The sequence below is a fragment of the Nuphar pumila genome, chromosome 14, assembly GCF_984573655.1.
Source record: "Nuphar pumila chromosome 14, dmNupPumi1.hap1.1, whole genome shotgun sequence".
In the NCBI taxonomy this organism is placed as follows: domain Eukaryota; kingdom Viridiplantae; phylum Streptophyta; class Magnoliopsida; order Nymphaeales; family Nymphaeaceae; genus Nuphar; species Nuphar pumila.
This window is the reverse complement of record NC_143262.1, coordinates 70,978,337-70,999,887: the sequence shown is the minus strand read 5'-3', so window position 1 is coordinate 70,999,887 and position 21,551 is coordinate 70,978,337. Positions and strand designations below refer to the sequence as shown.

Here is a 21,551-nt window from a genome sequence, read left to right as displayed (position 1 = left end):
TAGGTGACACCTGACTCTCCAGCTACCTCATTCCATTTTAGGGAAGCCTTTTTTCACAGAAATCAAATCAGAAAATTTAAAAGTAAAAGATAAAAATGAAAAAAGTCCATATTATTCTAAAAGGTACGAGCATTTGATTTTTCATATTAATTTTAGCAACATTCAACTGATTGAAATAATAAAAAAAATTTAAAATAATAAATTTATTAATAAACATTAGGGGTCTGCCCCTGCTTGCCAATAAAAAAAATGCACTTGCAACTTTTTGAAAAATGTGTTAGGTTTTTAGTTTTTCTCCAAAATAAAAGACCCACTTTACCTTAAAATTAACAATGTACTTAAAAAATCATCATCACTTATAAAAATGTAGCCATTTCGAAGAACCGAACATTGCTAACACTAATATAACCCATTGGGCGAACTGTAATGAATGTGCACGCACGATGGACGTTGTGTACTTTGTGCCACTGAATTGGCATTTAGCGACAGCGAAAACCATTTTGCACCAGAAAAAGGACATGGTGGCATGTTCGCCTGATTGAGGGTAGGCAGCTACGCCTCTCTCTCTCTCTCTCTCTCTCTCTCTCTCTCTCTCTCTCTCTCTCTCTCTATATATATATATATATATATATATATATATATATATATGGGTTAATATTTGGTGATATTGAAGGCACCAAAGTATATTGAACCATTGAGCTGAAAATCATAGGTTTTAGAACTTTTTTTGTAAATTAAATCTTATAGATGTGACATACAATGTTTGTTTAGAGTCCCCCACAATACATAAGCAGGTTTTTTAAGGGCTTCAAAAATTAACATTCCACAATGCACTAAAATTTCATGACTTAAAAAACATATTTTTGGATTGAAATATCATGATCCAAGGTTTGAACAACATTAGCAAACAAACCTTTCCAACCAGGGTTATTTGAGTTGATAAAACTTGCAATCTATGATTTTCAGCTCACTAGTTTCATATAATTTAGGTGCTTCAATAGTACAATTATTAACCCTATATAATAGAGAGAGAGAGTAATGGGTACCTGATAAATAAAACATGCTAAATGAGTTTTTGAGGGTTTTTTAATTTTATTTTTAAATTCTGACCATATAGATGTGATGTATGTACTTGATTTTATAGGGATCAGCTCTCGAAGTGTTCGATTCTGACACATGGGTGGGTTTTTGAACGGTCCAAAATCTTTATAAATTTTTTAGGCTCTAAATATCATTTTTTTCATCCAAAACACATGATCCAGGTGTGGATTTCTCGTAAATCGACCATGCCCAATACATTTATGGGGTCGGAACTGCAAAGAAAATACCTGAAGAGCAAAAACAACCCATTTAGCATGATTCATGTAGCATATTTCATTTAGCATGTACCCATTACTAAGAGAGAGAGAGAGATTTAAAGGGCCCCATGTTTTGTGGAGAAACTTAACCCCGAAAAGTGTTCTTATTCTGGCCGGTGGACTTTCATTTGGGACTTCAAATCTCATGACATACTCTCATTGAGACTTTGGGAGATGTTTGGTGTGACCTACGTACTTTCAAACTGCAAGATTATGTACAATATGACAAGTTGGCTATAGTTTTCAACTGTGATTATGTCAGTGTGACATCGATTTTGCTTTTTTATTATCTTCAAAATGGGTCTTACAACTTGCCGCCTTTCACCAAGCCTTGCCAGAAAATACAAAAGGCATGCTGAACAAATGGAGAGAATCGGATTGCCATCCATTCTTTTCCCAGTAAGTACAAGTATTACAATAAAAGAATAAGTTGCGGAATCAAGAAGTTCTAAGCCACTGCAGAAAGAGCAATATGTAGCAACATGCCATCTAAGACTCGGAATAATAACTGAGACATATAGCTGATGAGGAAAGAGCAAAGTTGTGAAACAGGAAACTTTTACCAGATTCCATCCATGCATGAGGTATCAATCCCTGGATTTCTCCGAAACAAGTAGGGAGCTCGTTGCTGATTCATCCTTCCTTTCAGATGAAATGCGACACTTTGACCATTCCTCCAAAGCCTTGCGGTGAAGAGCGTTCATTCTTATTGAAGGCCTTTGTTTTTTTACAATCTTCTCTACGTCTTTCCAATCGTCAGCCACACCTAAGGCAACTAAGAAAGCACAGAGGACACATACGCTTCTCCCATGACCTATAACAGATTAAAGAAGAGCACAGAATTAGGCATGCCATGACAGTACAATGCTCCCAGACAATTCAATGTATGCAAGAGAGAGAGAAAGAGAGAGATTCTGCATGTTGTGTGCGGTCTCTCTCTAACGCAGATGTGCATACCATAACAATGAATTCAGTCTCAACTAATGTATTTTCAAGTACATCAGCCTGACAAGATGGGTTTAGCATGGTTTATTTAATACAAAACAGGTTTGCAGTCTAGCAATTTGAATTTAAAAAGCTTGTATTGGATTGTTATATCCGTGTAATCTGCGGCATTATTTTTATCCTTATTTAAAATATAATTTAATTTCTCAAGTTATTGGTTCAAGATATGTTATGAAGTAAGTGAACCATGATAAATCAATCAGCATGGTCAGGTTTACCTAACAATGTGTGAATAGCGAGATATTACTCATTATATACAACATTTATGATGCACACATCTTCACCAAATAATTACCCATACATGCACACTGAAGAATATATTTTCTCATATACCGGCTAAACGACAAAGTTATAAAGCAGCTATTTTACATTTGCCAATTTGTCATCCGTACTTTTTCCATTTTATCATTTGGACCTCTTTCCATGCACTGGTGTTAATGGTAATAAATATAATCTGACTGAGGACTCCACCATATATAGGCTTTAGTGGCAGACGCTATCCGCCACTAAAGACCGTTTCAGCAGAAAAAATAAAGAGCATGCCGTCCATCACACGCAGTGGACGGCACGCGGGTGGAGGCTGCCAATGGTATCTAACGGTGTAGGCAGCATCTTGTAATGAAAAGAGGCGGAAGCACCAATAGAGAAAAAGGCACTCTTAAAGAGTGACCACAAGAGTCAAGAACACAAACACTAAAAGTGCACACACAAAACTCTCAAAAGTGAAAATGACTTAAAGTCATAAGTTGGATATTATTGAAGAAGGAAAAAGAAGGGTGAAAACCCCATAAATTTACAAGGGGGAGCCTCCTCTTTATATAAAGGAGGAGAGCATAAAGGAGGACCATAAAGGGGGTTCCCTTCTAGTCGTTGGGAGCCCCAACGGTCATATATATGACTGTTGGGGCCCCAACGACTAGATAGGTGGGGCCCCTTATGGTCCTAAAAGTCAAAAACTGAAAAAGATAAAAGTAAAAAGAAAAATGGGGAAAAGAAAGAAAAAAGAAAAAAGGTAAAAAAGAAAAAGTACAGGTGAAATTACCAAAACACCCCTATCGGGTTTTTGGTTTATACAAAACAGAAAAAGCTATATTATGTATATATATATATATATACTTATATATATACGAATGTATATATATATAAGTATATGTATATATATATATTTATATATACATAATTTAACATGCCCCCTCAAACTTTACGAGGAGAAGACCGAAAGTTTGCCAAGAAGAAACATGAATCGTGGAGTTGGGAGCGCCTTGGTGAAGAAGTCAGTCAGTTGATACTCTGAAGTGACATATGGCAATGTGATGGTTCCTTTGAAATATTCGTCTCGAACATAATGGCAATCCATTTCGATATGCTTGGTCCGCTCATGAAAGGTGTGATTGCTGGCAATGTATATCGCACTTTTGTTATCACAACAGAGCTTGGTGAGAGTGGAAATGAGAACGCCCATGTCACCAAGGAGACTTCTGAGCCACACAATTTCCATGGTTGTCATCGCCATAGCCCGATATTCAGCTTCAGTAGATGATAATGAGACCTTCTGTTGCTTCTTGCATCTCCACGAGATGAGAGATTCACCTAAAAAAATGCAAAGACCCGTAATTGAGATACGATCATTGAGATTTCCTCATCAGTCAGCATCAGTAAAAGCAGTCAATTCAAGAGATGAGGAAGAGGATTAGAAGAGTCTCTTGGAGATGGTATGTTTGATATATCGCACAATTCTCATTACGGCAGCCATATGAACCGAAGTAGGTGCATGCTGAAACTGGCTCGCTGCATGAACCGCATGAGCTATGTCTGGACGTGTGATGGATAGATAGGTGAGGGATCCGATTAATTGACGATAGGGGGTTGGATCTTCAAGGAGAACACCATCTTCAAGTCTTAATTTCGAATTGATAACTTCGGGAGTCTCAACTTTCTTTTCATCGGATATTCTTGATTTGGTACAAATTTCTGCAACTAATTTCATTTGAGATAAGATGTATCGACGCGCGGAATAAGCCACTTCAATTCCTAAAAAATATCTCAAAAAACCAAGATCAGACATATCAAAAGTGATGATCATATCATCAACATACAGCAGAAGCATAATAATGGAGTCACCTGTCCTTTTAACAAAAAGAGCAGTGTCAGTATAGCAAGAAGAAAAACCTAAATTGATTAGTACATTACTAAACCTGTCATACCAAGCTTTATGAGCTTGCTTAAGTCCATATAAGGCCTTTTTTAATTTCAAAATTTTTTCATCTAAATTCATACCTGGAGGCGGTTCCATATAAACTTCTTCATTTAAATTATCATTCAAAAAGGCATTTTTGACATCAAGTTGAAAGATTGGCCATTTTTTAACAGAGGCTATAGCAATAAGGGCTCGAACACTAGTCATTCGAGCAACTGGGGCAAAAGTTTCATCATAATCTACCCCATACTCTTGGGCATATCCCTTGGCTACCAACCTAGCCTTATATCTTTCTAATGAACCATCACTCTTAGTTTTTACCTTAAAAACCCATCTACATCCAATGGGTTTCTTGCCATTGGGAGGATCAATGATTTCCCAAGTTTGCGTCTTTTTAAGAGCATTAAGTTCAAGTCCCATAGCTTCATTCCAATGAGCATATTGTTTAGCATCATTGTAATGAGATGGTTCATGAAAGAAGTGAACAACAAGTAGGCATGCTCGAAAATTAGGAGAAAAAGAGTCATAAGAAACAAATCTATTTGATATCTTGGGAATACGATTTGATCTTCTTTGAGAGGTTTCTTCGATCGACTCACTTTGAGAGAATTTTTCAAGGGCACAAGGGGGATTTCTTTCATTCCTTCTAAAGTAGACTTGTATTTGTCTTGAAACATTTTCTTCTAAGTTTTGATCATTATTTGGATGTTCAAAAAGATCTTCATTAAGAGGTTCACTAGGATCAACATGATCATCTATGATGTTTTCTTGAGGTAACAAGTCAAATAAGAAGGAATAGTCAATATTTTCATTTGGTTGGTGCGAAAAACCATTTTCTTCTTCGAGGAATGTGATATATTTTGAGATATAAAGTTTGTTCTTAAGCATGTCAAAACATCGATATCCTTTTTGTTTTTCGCCATATCATAAGAAAATACATTCAACAGTCCTAGGAGAAAGTTTATCATTTTTGCGAGTTAGAACAAAGCATTTACATCCAAAAATTCTTAATCTTTTATAATCGGGAGACATATTGTAAAGTTTTTCAAATGGAGAAAGATTTTTCAAAGAGGATGAGGGGGTTCTATTGATGAGATATGTGGAGGTTAGAACCGCTTCGGCCCAAAAGGATTTTGGGATATTTTTTGAAATCAATAACGTTCTTGTAGTTTCTATTATGTGCCTATGCTTTCTTTCCGCAAGACCATTTTGTTGCGGAGTGTTAGGACAAGAACATTGATGACAAATTCCATTTTCTTTTAAATAACTTTGAAAATCATTAGACATATATTCACCTCCCGAATCAGATCTAAGAATAGATAGATTTCCCAAAAATTGATTTTTAACCATTGCATGAAATTCTTTAAAGAAGAAGAAGACTTCGGATTTGCGACTTAGGAAGTATATCCACGTAAATCGAGTGAAGTCATCAATAAAGACCACATAATACAAAAAACCTCCTTTAGACAAAATAGGGGAGGGTCCCCACACATCGGAATGAACAAGCTCAAATGGTCGAGTGGTAAAGTAACTTCTTTGAGGAAATGGAGTAGCTTTAGATTTCCCAAAAATGCAATCTTTACAAGTCATGTGATTGTCTTTACAAGTATTGTTCAAAAACGGAAAAAGAGACATTTTTACAAAATTTGGATGACCAAGTCTCTCATGCCAAATTCCAATACTTTTGTCTTTTACAAGATTGCAAGATGACTTAGATGGAAGCGTCAAAAAGTCCATAAAATAGAGATCACCCCTTCTATGGCCTTGCCCAATCAGCTTCCCTGACTGGAGATCCTGCACGGTGCAATCTTTAGGTGAGAAAGAGACTTGGCATCCATGATCGGTGATTTGGGAAACGGAAAAAAGATTTAAATTAATTTTTGGAACGATTCTTACTTTAGGAACAAAAAAGTTTTGAGAATTTTTGAAGTCAAGTGTTCCAATACTTTCAATTTTCAATGATGTTCCATCGGCCGTTGAAACATAGGAGGACATGGGTTCGGAAAAAACATTTGAAAGAGAGTTTTTACGAGATGTCATATGAAAAAAAGCACCGGAGTCTAGTATCCACATACCTGGAGGTGATGAAGAGTAGGCGATGGCGGCTCCGGATGTTGAAGGAGAAGTCTTGAGAAGATGTTGGAGAACTTCGGAGATGTGATTTAGAGTTTCTTTGATATCTCCCTCTTTGGTACCTTCTTCCTTCTTTGGAGAATTTTCTCCAACCGCGGCTACCTTTCCTTTAAGTTTTGGACAAACCGGTCTAATGTGTCCCGGTTCATTACAATAATGGCATATTATTCCCTTTATAGGCCCATTACTATTTTTGTTAAAATGGGAAGGTCTATATGCTTTAACATTCGATCCGGGCCTAGTAACAGCCAACACTTCATCACTCTTAATGCTCAAGCCAAGTCGAGTTTCTTCTTGACATATCTCGGCAAGGGCATCTTCAATAGGTAGGGCTTTGCTTCTATGGAGAAGAGATGCCCTAACTTGTTCAAATTTCGGGCGAAGTCCATGAAGAAATTGAAAAAAGTGCTCATTTTCAATTTGTTCCCTTCTTAACTCAATATCTTGTGGAGCTACCCATTTAGGCTCAAGAAGGGCAAGTTCATCCCAAAGAGGGGTTAGAGAGCTAAAATAGTCCCGGACACTCATATCCATTTGTTTGGTGGAACGGATTTTTTCTTGACAAAAAAATTGTCGAGCAAGATCCTTTTGGGTATACATACCCTTAAGGAAAAACCAAGCCTCATTGACCCTTCTAAATTTGGCAATATTAGCACAATTTTTAAGGTCAACATTGTTCATAAACCATGTCAAAATTTTGGCATGGTTACTTTCCCAATCCTCAACTTTGGATTGATGGTCATTGATAGCTTTGATGCGCTCATCGCCATCTAAAGCTTTTTCAATCTCATTTTCGATTTTAGTGAGAACAAGAGAGGGTTCGGGAGTAGTTCCCATAACAAAACCCCAAAGTTTCTTACCTCTTAGATGATTTTCCATAGCGGAGGCCCACATGAGATAGTTGGACCCATTTAGCTTAAAAGAAAGCTCCATTTTAGAATCACGTTCCATCGGCACCAAATATACTTCCTTTCTTCAAAACTTTGAGAGGCATGCATCCCAAGATAGCAAAAGAGAAGCCCAATCACCAACCGAGCTCTAATACCATGTAATGAAAAGAGGCGAAAGCACCAATAGAGCAAAAGGCACTCTTAAAGAGTGACCACAAGAGTCAAGAACACAAGCACTAAAAGTCCACACACAAAACTCTCAAAAGTGAAAATGACTTAAAGTCATAAGTTGGATATTATTGAAGAAGGAAAGAGAAGGGTGAAAAACCCATACATTTACAAGGGGGAGCCTCCTCTTTATATAGAGGAGGAGAGCATAAAGGAGGACCATAAAGGGGGCTCCCTTCTAGTCGTTGGGAGCCCCAACGGTCATAAATATGACTGTTGGTGCCCCAACGACTAGATAGGTGGGGCCCCTTATGGTCCTAAAAGTCAAAAACTGAAAAAGGAAAAAGTAAAAAGAAAAAGGGGAAAAAAAAAGAAAAAAGAAAAAAGGTAAAAAAGAAAAAAGTACAGGTGAAATTACCAAAACACCCCTGTCGGGTTTTTGGTTTATACAAAACAGAAAAAGCTATATTATGTATATATATATACGTATATATACTTATATATATACGAATGTATATATATAAGTATATGTATATATATATATATATATATATATATTTATATATACATAATTTAACACATCTCTCTCTCTCTCTCTCTCTCTCTCTCTCTATATATATATATATATATATATATATATATATATATAGGCAACTCCGCCTGCCGGTCCCAAGCCCGGATAAAGGAGGAGGGTTGCGGTAGGCCAGTGACAGCCAACATAAAAACTTAGTTACACCTTATGAATATGAACCAATATGAGAATTTCGTTGGGGCGTTCCCTACTGAGCGACGCGTTGTACTCTATAGGCCCGGAGGCAGTGATAAATGGGCAAGGGTTGCTAGGTCGTCGCCCAGAAGCGACGTGTCACACCGGCACCCAGGTGTGGTGTCAAATAGGCAAGGGTTCCCTCACTTTGTTGGACGGATGGGAGTAAAGAAGATAGTTCAAGACCATAAAATTAGGTTAGCCACTTAAAACATAGGGTCTTTAACTGATAAGTTGGTAGAGTTAGTAGATGTTATGTGTAGGAGAAAGATGGATATTTTATGTCTACAAGAGACCAAATGGGTAGGTGAGAAAGCAAAAGTGATAGAACATTGAAAATATAAGATTTGGTATACAGGAATAAATAGAAATAGGAATGGAGTAGGGATAGTTATTAGTCGTAATGTAGTTGAGGTCCGTAGGAAGGGTGATAGGATTTTACTTATTAAATTAGTATTAAGTACGAATATTATTAATATTATTAGTGTTTATGCACCTCAAGTAGGTTTAGATGATTCCATTAAGCGTCAATTTTGGGAAGATTTAGATGGAGTAGTACAAGGGATATCTTATGGAGAAAACCTTTTCATCGGCGGTGACCTTAATGGACATGTAGGCATTAGTAGGGATGGATTTGAGAGTATAGGAGAAAGAAACAAAAGTGGAGAAAGGATTTTAGATTTTGGTTTGTCCTATGATATGATCTTAGCAAACACTTGGTTTAGGAAGATAGAGTCTCACTTAGTAACATTTAAAAGTGGGGTTAATACGAGTCAAATAGATTTTTTCCTACTTAGAAAGAGAGATAGGGGTTGTTGCATCGATTGTAAGGTTATACCGAGAGAAAGTGTAGCTACACAACAGAGAGTCTTAATTTTAGATCTTAGAATTAGAAAATGTTGCAAAAGAGATAGACATAGGATAGATCCTAGAATTAAGTGGTGGGCACTGAAAGGAGCTAAACAAGAAATGTTTGTAGAGCAGATAGTTAAGGAAGTTGATTGGTGTCTCGAAGAGGATTTAGAATCAATGTGGAATAAGATAGCGGGTGGCATGAGAAAGGTGGCTAAGGAGGTATTGGGTGAGTCTAAAGGTGGTGCACCGCTAGGTAAGGATACATCATGGTGGAACGAGGATGTCAAATTAGCTATTAAGGTTAAAAAAGAGTGTTATAAAAATCTAAGAGTCGTGATAATGAGAATTTCGAGAAGTATATGATAGCAAAGAAGGAAGCTAAAAAAGTAGTTTGAAACGCGAGGGATAGGGTATATAAGGAGGTTTATGACAAGTTGAATACCAAAGAGGGCGAGAATGATATTTATAGGCTTGCAAAGATGAGAGATAGGAAATCGAGGGATCTGGGTATGGTTAGATGTATCAAAGATGAAACGCAAAGGGTTTTAGTCAAAGATGAGGAGATTAAGGAGAGATGAAAAGATTATTTTGATAAGCTATTTAATGGAAGTCATGCTCAGGATCTTTGAGACTTCTCCATTCCTTTTCATGAGATGAATCGTGATTTCATGCGCAAAATTCAAAAGAAAGAAATTGCAGAGGCTTTGAAAAAAATGAAATCAAGAAAGGCAGTTGGCCCAGATGGTATACATATCGAGGCTTAGAAATGCTTGGGTGAGAAAGGTTTAGAATGGTTGACAAATCTTTTTAACAAGATTTGGCGGACAAATAAGATGCCTAATGAGTAGAGGAAGAGTATTTTGGTGCCTCTATATAAGAATAAGGGTGATATACAAGATTGCACAAACTATTGTGGTATAAAATTCATGAGTCATACTATGAAACTTTGGGAAAGGGTGATTGATTATAGGTTGAGGAAGGTTGTCATGATATCGGAGAATCAATTTGGTTTTATGCTTGGAAGATCAACTATGGAAGCTATACATCTTCTTAGACAACTTATTGAGAGATATAGAGAGAGGAACAAAGATTTGCATATGGTTTTTATTGATTTGGAGAAGGCATACGATAGAGTACCTAGGGATGTTCTCTGGTAGACAATGATGAAAAAAGGTTTTTCTCTCAAGTACATTAGTATAATTAAAGATATGCACGAAGGAGTAGTAACCAATGTCCGCACTTGTGGAGGGGTGACAACCAATTTTCCTATAACGGTTGGGTTACATCAAGGATCTGCATTAAGTCCTTTCCTATTTGCTATAGTGATGGATGAGCTTACGAGATAAATTCAAGAAAATGTGTCGTGGTGTATGTTGTTTGCTGATGATATTGTTTTGATTGATGAGTCTAGAGCTGGGGTTAATGCTAAGTTAGAATTACAGACATTGGAAGCAAGAGGTTTTAAGTTGAGTAAGAGTAAGACAAAATATATGGAATGTCGGTTTAGTAAGCAACGAAGTAGTGATGGGAGTGTAGTGAAGCTTGGTGAGCAAGAAATACCGGTGGATGACTATTTCAAATATTTGGGATCTATCATTCAAAAGTATGGAGAAATTGATGGAGATGTAAATCATAGGATAAAGGTTGGGTGGATGAAATCGAAAAGTGCAACTAGAGTGTTGTGCGATCGTAGAATGACATTGCGGTTGAAGGGAAAGTTTTATAGGACGACAATTAGGCCCGCTTTACTATATGGTACGGAATGTTGGGCTGCCAAGAGACATCATATTCAAAAAATGAGTGTAGTTGAGATGTGTATGCTTAGATGGATGTGTGGAAATACAATAAAAGATAAGATTCGAAACGAGGAGATACGTAAGAAGGTAGGCGTTGCATCTATTGAAAATAAGATGAGAGAGAATCGTTTACGGTGGTTTGGACATATTCGGCGAAGGCCTAATGATGCTCCAGTTAGAAGGATGGAGAAATGGGAAAATATATTAGTTAAAAGAGGTCGGAGTAGGCCTACGAAGACTTGGATGGAGATGATAGGAAAGGATATGAATGCTTTGAACCTCACCGAGGACATGGCATTGGATAGAAATGATTGGAGGAGAAGGATTCATGTGGAAGACGCAGAATGATTTTCTTTTTTGGTTCATATCGCCGACCCCAATTGTTTTGGGATGAAGGCGTAGTTGTTGTTGTTGTTGTATATATATATATATATATATATATATATATATATAGGCCTTTAGCGGCACATACGACCACCGCTAAAGATCCAAAAAGTGTATTTTTTGTGCGATCAACGGTGCATGCGTGTCCAAAATGCACCAAACACTTTGGGTGTTCGATGTTTACACCCATTTTATATATATATATATATATATATACACTCAGTCAGATCATATTTATTACCATTAATGTCCAGTGCATGGAAACAGGTCCAAATCATAAAATGGAAAAAGTATGGATGACAATTTTCCAAATGTAAAAGAGCAGTTTTATAACTTTATCATTTAGCTGGTACTCTTCTAGCATGACAGGGAAGGTGCCTCCAAAATGTAGAATCACAGCATTGAAACTTGAAAAATACCATAATCTAAATCTGGAAGTCAACAATATCACAAACTCGGATACAAGAGGAAGTATAAGAATGAAAGCATTGAATAAAGGAACTGATGTGCACTCCAGAAATCACAAGATGCTGTATGGAGATTACAAAGATTGTGCTATGGACACGGCCCTAATTTAAAGAACTATCCCTATATCGAAGAACAAAAATTTGCAAACGAATTAAATGAACAATGTGAAACCAAAAGCTCTGAAATTATTAATAGACATATTAAACATAATGATATACGCAATTAAGATTGTTTCAATAACAAAAACAGCAACCACAACCACAATAAGAAGAATAGTTTAACAGTAGTCTATTTTCTTCCTTTTTTCAATGGGCAAGCTGGGGAATAACCATCGTGGGATTTGAATCAAGACCCATCGGTTATGAGAGTGCAACATTAGTCTCCATAACTAAGGTTATCGATTGGAGGAGGGTGCAACTTTGATAGGACTGAATATTCAAGAGGATATGGTTTTCCAAAACCATTGACCATGTTTTGCTGATTTTCTTAATGTATAGTCACACATTATGGGGGTATTTTGTCTTTCCCCAATTTTTGTACCTACAGCCCATGCCTATTAAAAGTAAGGGTTGATAGACCCTGGTCCCCCGCGCACCCCCCTCCCCCCCCCCTCTTCTTTTCTTCTTCCTTCTCTTCTCTCCTCCTTGCTTCTTTTCTTCGTTTTCTCTTACTGTGTGACAGGGAAAAAGTGAGGCTGTTGATATGGTATCAGAGGTAATGGCATGAGAACGGAGAGCTTCAACCACACTGTTAAAATATATATATTTTTGTATTTTTTTTATTTTTCATCTTAGGTTGTATGCTAGGCATCTTTGTATAATATAATTTTCCTTTTCTTTTGGTCATGTGTCATAAATGTACACTTCAAAGCAAGTTTACCAGATTAAGACGCGGAAGCGGGAAATGATACGGGAAGCAGAAGCGAGAAGTGATGCATTTTAAAATGTATAGGAAGCGAGAAGCGGGGAATAAAATAAAAAACAATATAAGAATTGAATGAAAATCAAAATGGAACACAAATAAAAACTAAAATAAAAGTGACTATCCTTAAATTTCATATTCTTTTACTATAAAAAATATTTTTTTAACAAAATCTAAAAATGATGATTGCCAATTTAGAGAAAACACATGGAAGTGTGTGAGAAGTGTGAGAGAAAACACATAAAAAACATGAAAAGTAGAGTGAGAAAACATATAAGAAGAATAGATGAAGCGTGTGAAAAGCATAGCTTTTTTTTTAATGCTCAAATTGAGATATAGAAACTTTGAACTTTATTTTGGGATCTCTTCACCTTTACAGTAGCCTCTGATTTCCAGAGCTTAGATTACAAGTGAGAAGAAGAAAAGAGAGATAAATGGAGAAGAAGATGAGGGTTTGTGAGTAGATCGGATCCTTGTGTCTTCTTGAGTTTCTTGAATACACTGTCACTTTGGCAATTTACTTTTTCCTTTTCTTTATTCTCTCTTTTCTTCTCTCCAAACGTACGTAACTTCTCTCTTTTATAGAGTTGTTCCCTTAAGTTTAGCATCCCACAATGAAAGTTATTCCATGATAGATACTATTTTTGCTGGATGGATGCCATCTGTATTTGTAACCACCCCTATGCTCATTGCCTTCCTACTTTATCAGTACCATCCACGACATGGGTAGATGCTTGGGAGTTAGGGTGGTACAAGTTACCCTATTTTACCATAACCCGCAAGCACAGTTAAGAGAGGTTTACCATAACCTACATATTTATCTTATCATATATAAATGAATGTATATTTGATAATTTTAACACACTTACACATGTATTTAAATTATTTATTTTTTTATTTATTATTATATATATTGTGCAAACAGTTTGCCACTCGATTTCTTTATGTTTGAATGTAATTTCAAATGTAAAGAAATCGCCTTCATTTATTTAGCCCTTTCTTTTTATAAATAAATTTTATTCATTTGGATCGTGGAGTTGACACATGATCCATTCAGATTTAAATCCCCATTTTATTTGCGTTTGAATTTTGATCCATAATTTGGATATAATTTGTTAGATCTGGGTTCGTAAATTTTTTTTTACCGTGCGAAATCAACTCTCACTTTTTGGACTCTTCCCTTTTTTTTAATGAGAAATCTCCAAACATTTTATAGGATTCACAACATCTTTTTTTTAGGTGTGTTTTCCTATTTTTTAGGGCTTCTTTTAGTGCCTAACGTTTTATATTTTTTGTATTTATTTATTTATTTTTAATTATATGTTTATCCATAACTTTGGTAATTTAGGTTACCATGTTTAGAATTAGAAAATATGAGACCCAACATTTTTTTGTAAGATTCTCATCTTTTGAGCTGGTTAGAAACCCAATTAATTGAGAGTTTTTTTTCAGATTAACATTATCACAAGGACTCACTTATCTCTTAGAAAGTCATCTATAAATAAGCATCTGTTAACACCAAATAGCAGAAGCCTTCCTTAAGTCAAATTTTGATTCATAATTCGACGCTACGGTCCAGTGTTGAGTTGATCAACGAAGGACGCTGAACAGGCCCACGTAGGTATATATGGGAACCATTTTTTTTCTTTTACTTTTTTTTATTTCTTTGCTTTCTTCTCATTTTTTTATGGAAAAGCCAAGCAACACAGGTATATGTGCGCCCCTTTTTTCTCTTTTTTTGTATTTCTTTCTTTCTCAACCGTAGATGTTGGTTGAGTAGCAGTCATTGTATCCATAATTTTTTTTCCGTGATTAAGTCGCCCTCTTTGTTATCTTAGAGACCGAAAATTTGCAATTGAAAATTTATTGGTTATGACCTTTGGTTCGGGTTTGGGATTGGCCGTGATATTTGGATTGAATCTTTACACACTTTCTGAAAGGGTGTGAGGTTTGAATCTATTTTACTTTTTGAACCCAAAACAACTTGAATTTGATCTTCACCCACTTTACGAAAGGGCGTAAGATTTGGATCTGTTTCTTTTTTTATTAGACCCGAAACAGCTTGAGTTGGATCTTAACTCACTTCTCGAAAGGGCATCCATCTTCTCTTGTTCAAGTCTATTCATCTGTTTTAAATACACTTATAATTTTAAATCATTGATAATTACTTATAAAATAATTAAACTTATAGAAATGTATTTCAAAAACAAAATACAAGTGAGAAGGTACCCCAATTTTACTCACAACCTAATGCACTACACGTCAAACTTAGAATTTGAATTACAAAATTCACGAGTTCAAGATTTTCATGCCCAAATGAATTCCAATTAGCTATATTCTAATAAAACAACAAAAATATGATAAAAACAATAAGAATCTCACAATTAACAAAAAAATAAAACATTAAAATAGTATTACCGTAGAATGTCATTGTGGTTGGGTGGATTCATGTGGAAGACCCAGAATGATTTTCTTTGTTGGTTCATATCGCCGACCCCAATTGTTTTGGGATGAAGGCGTAGTTGTTGTTGTTGGTTCATATCACCGACCCCAATTGTTTTGGGATGAAGGCGTAGTTGTTGTTTGTTTATAAAAATAGTATTATATTTATTAACAAATAACAATATAATTGCAAACTTACCAAGACTTTTTAGTTTCCTTGTTGTAACAGTTATCTCTCTATCAAATAACGCCTTTGCCTTTTTAAATGTATCTATTTGTGCCATAATTCTCAATTGAACATTTGCATCAGACACCATTTTTTTAACACAAGCATAAAAATCACTCATAACTTCTCTAGTTGGAGTGAAGCTTTCAACATAATGAAATTGAGGATTTAAATAATAGGCAGTTGCATGAAAAGGCTTATGGAGTTGCAAGTCCTATCATTTATCAATGATGTCCCAAATAGGTTTATATTTTCTTTCAACATTACCAAGGTTCAAAGCAATTTTCTCATTTATTCTATCTATTGTCTCATATAAAAAACTCATAGCATGCCACATCCACTAACCACAACACTTTCACGAGAGGCATTGTAGTTTTAATTGCTTATGATATGGTATCTCAAAAATTATAATCATTAATAACAATATGAGCAATGTTCTTAGCATTGGGCTTCTTATAATAATTAGATGATCTAAAATTTGAAGAACATCGCCTTCAATTTTTTTTATGATATTCAATACTATGAAGCGTGCAATATGATATGGAAAAACGAGTAATGGCTGGACGTAGAAGTTATCTCTTCCTTGTGAACTTTAGCATCAAATTTAATATCTATGCATTGTTAGTTTTAGATCATGGATCCGACCCGCAACACATTCCAAGGATCCATCTTGGGATGCGTGGGCGGTGGCATGTTTGTAATTTATTTTTATTTCTTGTGTAAAGTCATACCCTGTACAACACTTATAAATATAAGTAAAAGAGGGAAAACCCTATTGCCGCCGACTTCTCTCTTCTATCTCCTCTCTCCTCCTTTCTCTCTCCTCTCTCTTTACCTCACCTTTAACACTTGCAGGTCGATATTTCTGACATGGTATCAGAGCACAGGTGTGGCGTCAATCATCTAGAAGACCTATAAGGACCAGCACGTGCGTCAAAAGGACGTAGGCTTTATTTTTGTCTTGTTTACCTTAATCAGATTTCTTTTTTTCATTTTCTTAACCTGATTTCACGTCATTCTAGTTTCCCTTTTTTATTCTTCTCATTTTCAATATTTCTGGTACGCACGTCTTAACATCCTGTTTCAGTCTGCCGAGTTTTCGTTTTTCTTCCCAAAATATTTCTGATCTTTTCTTTTATTTCTGGTTCGCACGTTACTTTTCTCTGTGTAACGTGTGTACTGATATTATTTTCAGCACACAGCAACATTGTTGTTTCCTTTTCTCTGAGTAACCCAAAATATTTTTGATCCTCTCTTTATTTCTGGTTCGCACGTTACTTTTCTCTGTGTAACGTGTGTGCTGATATCATTTTCAGCACACAGCAACATTGTTGTTTCCTTTTTCTCTGTGTAACGTGTGTGCTGATATTATTTTCAGCACACAACATTGTTGTTTACTCTTCAATACACTGTTAAAACAGTTTGGCTTCTCATTCTTTATATAATCCATGGATTCCAAGTTGAACCCTAATTTTCTTACTCACCTCATGACCCACAAGTTATCTCATGATAACTACTTACTTTGGAAACGTCAGATTATACCTTTTATTCGCAGTCATGGTCTTTATGGGCATCTAGATGGGCGATCACTCGCTCCACCTACACATATCATGCAAGAAATAACAGGTGAAGATGGGAAGGCGAGTCAACTTCGAACCACCAATCCTGCTTATGACACATGGGTACAACGTAATCAGATATTAGTTGCTTACATAACTTCCACACTTTCTGATCGTGTTTTACAAACTATTTCTGATGATCAATCTGTTGCCGAGTTGTGGAATGGACTAGCTCATTCTTTTTCTCAAGTTTCCGAATCTCGGGCTTTGCAACTTAAGTGGCAATTCCAATCCATGCGAAAAGGAAACAAATCTATTACAGAGTTCATGGGGGATGTCAGGGTTATTACAGATCAGTTAGCTGCCATTGGAAGTCCTGTATCAGATAAGGACATGGTACAACAGGTATTAGGTAGCCTTGGACCTGAATATCGCATGTTTTGCACAGCACTCCAGGTTGTCTCAGTTCTTCCATGTTTTGATGATCTTCAATCTAAGCTTTTGCAATATGAGGTCGGTTTAAATCAGGAACACGCGTCAGATGATACTCATCCTGTGATGATGGCACATACGCCTATTCAAACAGGAGTTTCTTTTACTCCTCCTCGTCCAAATGGAACAACTATAAACAAAGGAGGATTACTACCTACACCAAGTGGAGGAGGCCTTGGCTCAGGCAGTGTACCACGAGGGGGACGTGTTCCTACTTGTTTTCTATGCAATAAGCGGGGACATGTTAAAGCAAATTGCTGGTACAATCCTCAGAACCGGAACAAAACAGGGAGGCCAGGGCAGAAGGCAACTCAGACGTTTGCACGCACTCCTCAGGGACAAGTTCTTCCACAAGACGTACAAAATATCCTTATGACTACTTTCAATCAGATGAACTTGCGCCAAAATGATGAAGGTATATGGTATATTGATTCAGGGGCAGCAGCACATGTTACTTCTGATGCAGGTAAATTTTCTCACTTGACTCCTTACACTGGAAATGGCACTATAGTCATAGGAGATGGATCTCACCACCCCATCTCTCACACTGGAAATGTCTCCCTTTCTTTGCCTGAATCTCAATTACCCTTGTCAAATGTCTTACTCACACCTGCTATTCAAAAGAATATTCTATCTGTGTCTAAATTAGTTGATGAAACAAATTCTTCTGTTGAATTTACTCCTTCTGTTTATCTTAAGGATCTTCACACCAAGAAGACGCTCGCTAAAGGTGAACGGCGCGGGAACATGTACGTCTTTGGAGAATCTCATGTGCCTTTGAAGATGTCGTCTTCCGTAGCCATGGCTTCTTCAGCTTCTTCCTTTCCAACATTTTTGAGTCGATCCACAGATCATAGTTCTTCATCTAGAGTCTTGAAACTTAATAAGTCAGACTTATGGCATCTTCGTTTGGGTCATTGTAGTCAAGTTTTTCTTGACAAGTTGTCTGCTAAAGGTCTAATACCCGCAGTCAGTTTAGAGTCAAAATGTCCAAGTTGTCATTTATGCAAAAGTCATGTACTTCCTTTTCATAGTATCAATAAAAGAGCAACAAAGCATTTTGAGATTATATGCTCAGATGTTTGGGGTCCTACGCCCATTGCCTCTCTTTCTGGATCTCGATACAATGTACTCTTTCTTGATTCTTACACTCGTTTTAGTTGGATTTACTTCATGAAAAACAAACATGAAGTTTTCAAGTTGTTCAAACAGTTTCATGCACTAGTCCAAAACCAATTCAATACCAATGTTGTATATTTCAAGTGTGATGGGGGGAGAATACATATCCCATGATTTTAGTGAATATTTGAAGGAGCATGGCATTACACGTAACATTTCTTGCCCTCATACCCCTCAACAAAATGGAGTAGCTGAGAGAAAACACAGGCATATTGTTGAGACAGCCTTGCGCATGATGCACACTGTGGGTATTCCCTTCTCTCTTTGGACCGAAGCTTTCCATACAGTTGTTTACGTTATCAACAGGTTGCCCATGACCATCCTTGAAGATAATTCTCTGTATTTTGTTCTTTATAATTGTCATCCATCATATGAAGAACTACATCCTTTTGGTTGTGTATGTTATGTTCACATTGATCATTCATTGAGAAATAAGTTTCAAGACAGAGCTGTACAGTGCAAGTTTCTTGGGTATGCAGATGATTATAAGGGATACAGGTGTTATGATCCTCATACAGGCAAAATTCGGGTATCTAGAAATGTTGTTTTTTATGATGAAAATTTTGACATTCTGGGTTCGTCTTCCACAGATACACAGGACAGTTATGATCCTTGGCTCAATGACTCACTTTTATATGACTCGTTGCCTTATGAGGATTCATCTTCATTGACAGACAACGAACTCTATACTTCCGATGTGGAACCGCATATGGAAGACATTCCTCCTACAACAACATCCACATGTTTTTCTGGTCTTGTTTATTCTCGTAGAGCTCATCCAGTCAATGATGAGACTCCTCTACGACGTTCCACTCGGATTAGACATCTTATAGATCGTTGGGTAAGTTATAACAATTTCTCTTTGGATTTTCAAACATTTCTAACCAGAGTGTCCAAAGAAACAAAACCTTCCTCTTTTCATGAGATTGTACATTCCCGTGCCTGGGTAGAGGCGATGAATGAGGAAATGGAAGCATTACATGAATGCAATACATGGGAAATTGTACCAAGGCCAGATAACAAGAATGTTGTAGGATCCAAATGGGTGTACAAGATCAAGCATAAACCGGATGGCAGTGTTGAGCGCTATAAGGCTCGTCTGGTCGTACGAGGCTTCACACAACAGTATGGGCAGGACTACGATAAAATGTTCAGCCCAGTAGTAAAATTGGGCACCGTCAGGATTATCATTGCATTGGCATTACAACATGGATGGTCACTCAGTCAACTTGATGTTAAAAATGCTTTTCTACATGGTGAACTAAAGGAAGAAGTTTATATGGAGCAGCCACCTGGTTATAGTATGCATGATTCATCCAATTGGGTATGTAAACTTTGACGCTCTCTTTATGGCTTGAAACAAGATTCTTGATCTTGGTTTGAGAGTTTTTCCACGGAGATCCAGCATCATGGGTTCACTAAAAGTGTTCTAGATCATTCATTGTTCATATTCAAAAGTGATTCAGCTAATGTTTGGGTACTTATATATGTTGATGACATCATTATCACCGGGAATGATGAGGTTCTCATATCTTGGGTTAAGTCTATGTTGATGGCTAAATTCAAGATGAAAGACTTGGGTCCCTTGCGATATTTTTTGGGTGTGGAAGTTGATAGTCGACATGAGACTATTACATTAAGCCAACATAAGTACACCATTGATATTTTACTTGCGACAGGGATGGAGAATTGTAAACCAATTAGCACACCTTGCCTTCTAAATCATAAGCTAAGTGCTAAGGAAGGCACTACTTATCATGATCCTACTTTGTATCGTCGAGTTGTAGGGATGTTACAATACTTAACATTCACTAGGCCTGACATAGCATACTCTGTCAATCAGGCTTCACAGTTTATGCATGCTCCTACAGATGTACATATGGAAGGAGTAAAAAGGATCCTTCGGTATTTAAAGGGTACGATTGGAGATGGCTTGATGTACACCAAGGACACAGCTTATATGTCAGGGCATCGACTATTCACCTACACAGACGCGGACTGGGCTGGTGATCCTGACGAACGCAGATCAGTTTCAGGGTATTATATTCTTATCGGCAATAATATTGTAACATGGAGTAGCAAGAAGCAAAAGGCAGTGGCGCGATCTAGTACTGAAGCAGAGTATCGTGCAATGGCAGCAGGAACAGCCGATGTTACATGGGTGAGACATCTACTGCAAGATTTACAAGAACCGATCTCGTCCTCTATGCTTCTTTGCGATAATCAGAGTGCTATTAATATTGCCTTCAATCCCATCCTTCATTGTCGCACGAAGCATATCGAGATCGATCAACACTTTGTTAGGCAAAAGGTGGAAGAAAAAGAAATTGAACCTGCATATGTTCAGTCAGATATGCAAGTTGCTGACATCTTTACCAAGGGATTATCCACTCATCAGTTTTGGGCACTCAAAGACAAGTTGAGCATGATCAAAGACCATACTCAACTTAAGGGAGGTTGTTAGTTTTGGATCATGGATCCGACCCGCACCACATTCCAAGGATCCATCTTGGGATGCGTGGGCGGTGGCATGCTTGTAATTTATTTTTATTTCTTGTGTAAAGTCATACCCTGTACAACACTTATAAATATAAGTAAAAGAGGGAAAACCCTATTGCCGCTGACTTCTCTCTTCTATCTCCTCTCTCCTCCTTTCTCTCTCATCTCTCTTTACCTCACCTTTAACACTTGCATGTCGATATTTCTGACATG

General features: G+C 36.8%; 1 protein-coding gene across 1 annotated transcript in view; it reads right to left on the bottom strand.

Moving 5' to 3' along the window:
• Positions 1-1,598: 1,598 nt before the first annotated feature.
• LOC149816944 (uncharacterized) overlaps positions 1,599-21,551 on the bottom strand; it is a 36,744-nt gene continuing 16,791 nt past the window's right edge. Inside the window, exon 2 of the mRNA XM_089986754.1 lies at positions 1,599-2,172. Coding sequence (XP_089842880.1) covers positions 1,946-2,172 — 227 coding nt within the window. The 3' untranslated portion in view covers positions 1,599-1,945. The remainder of the gene's footprint in view (positions 2,173-21,551) is intronic.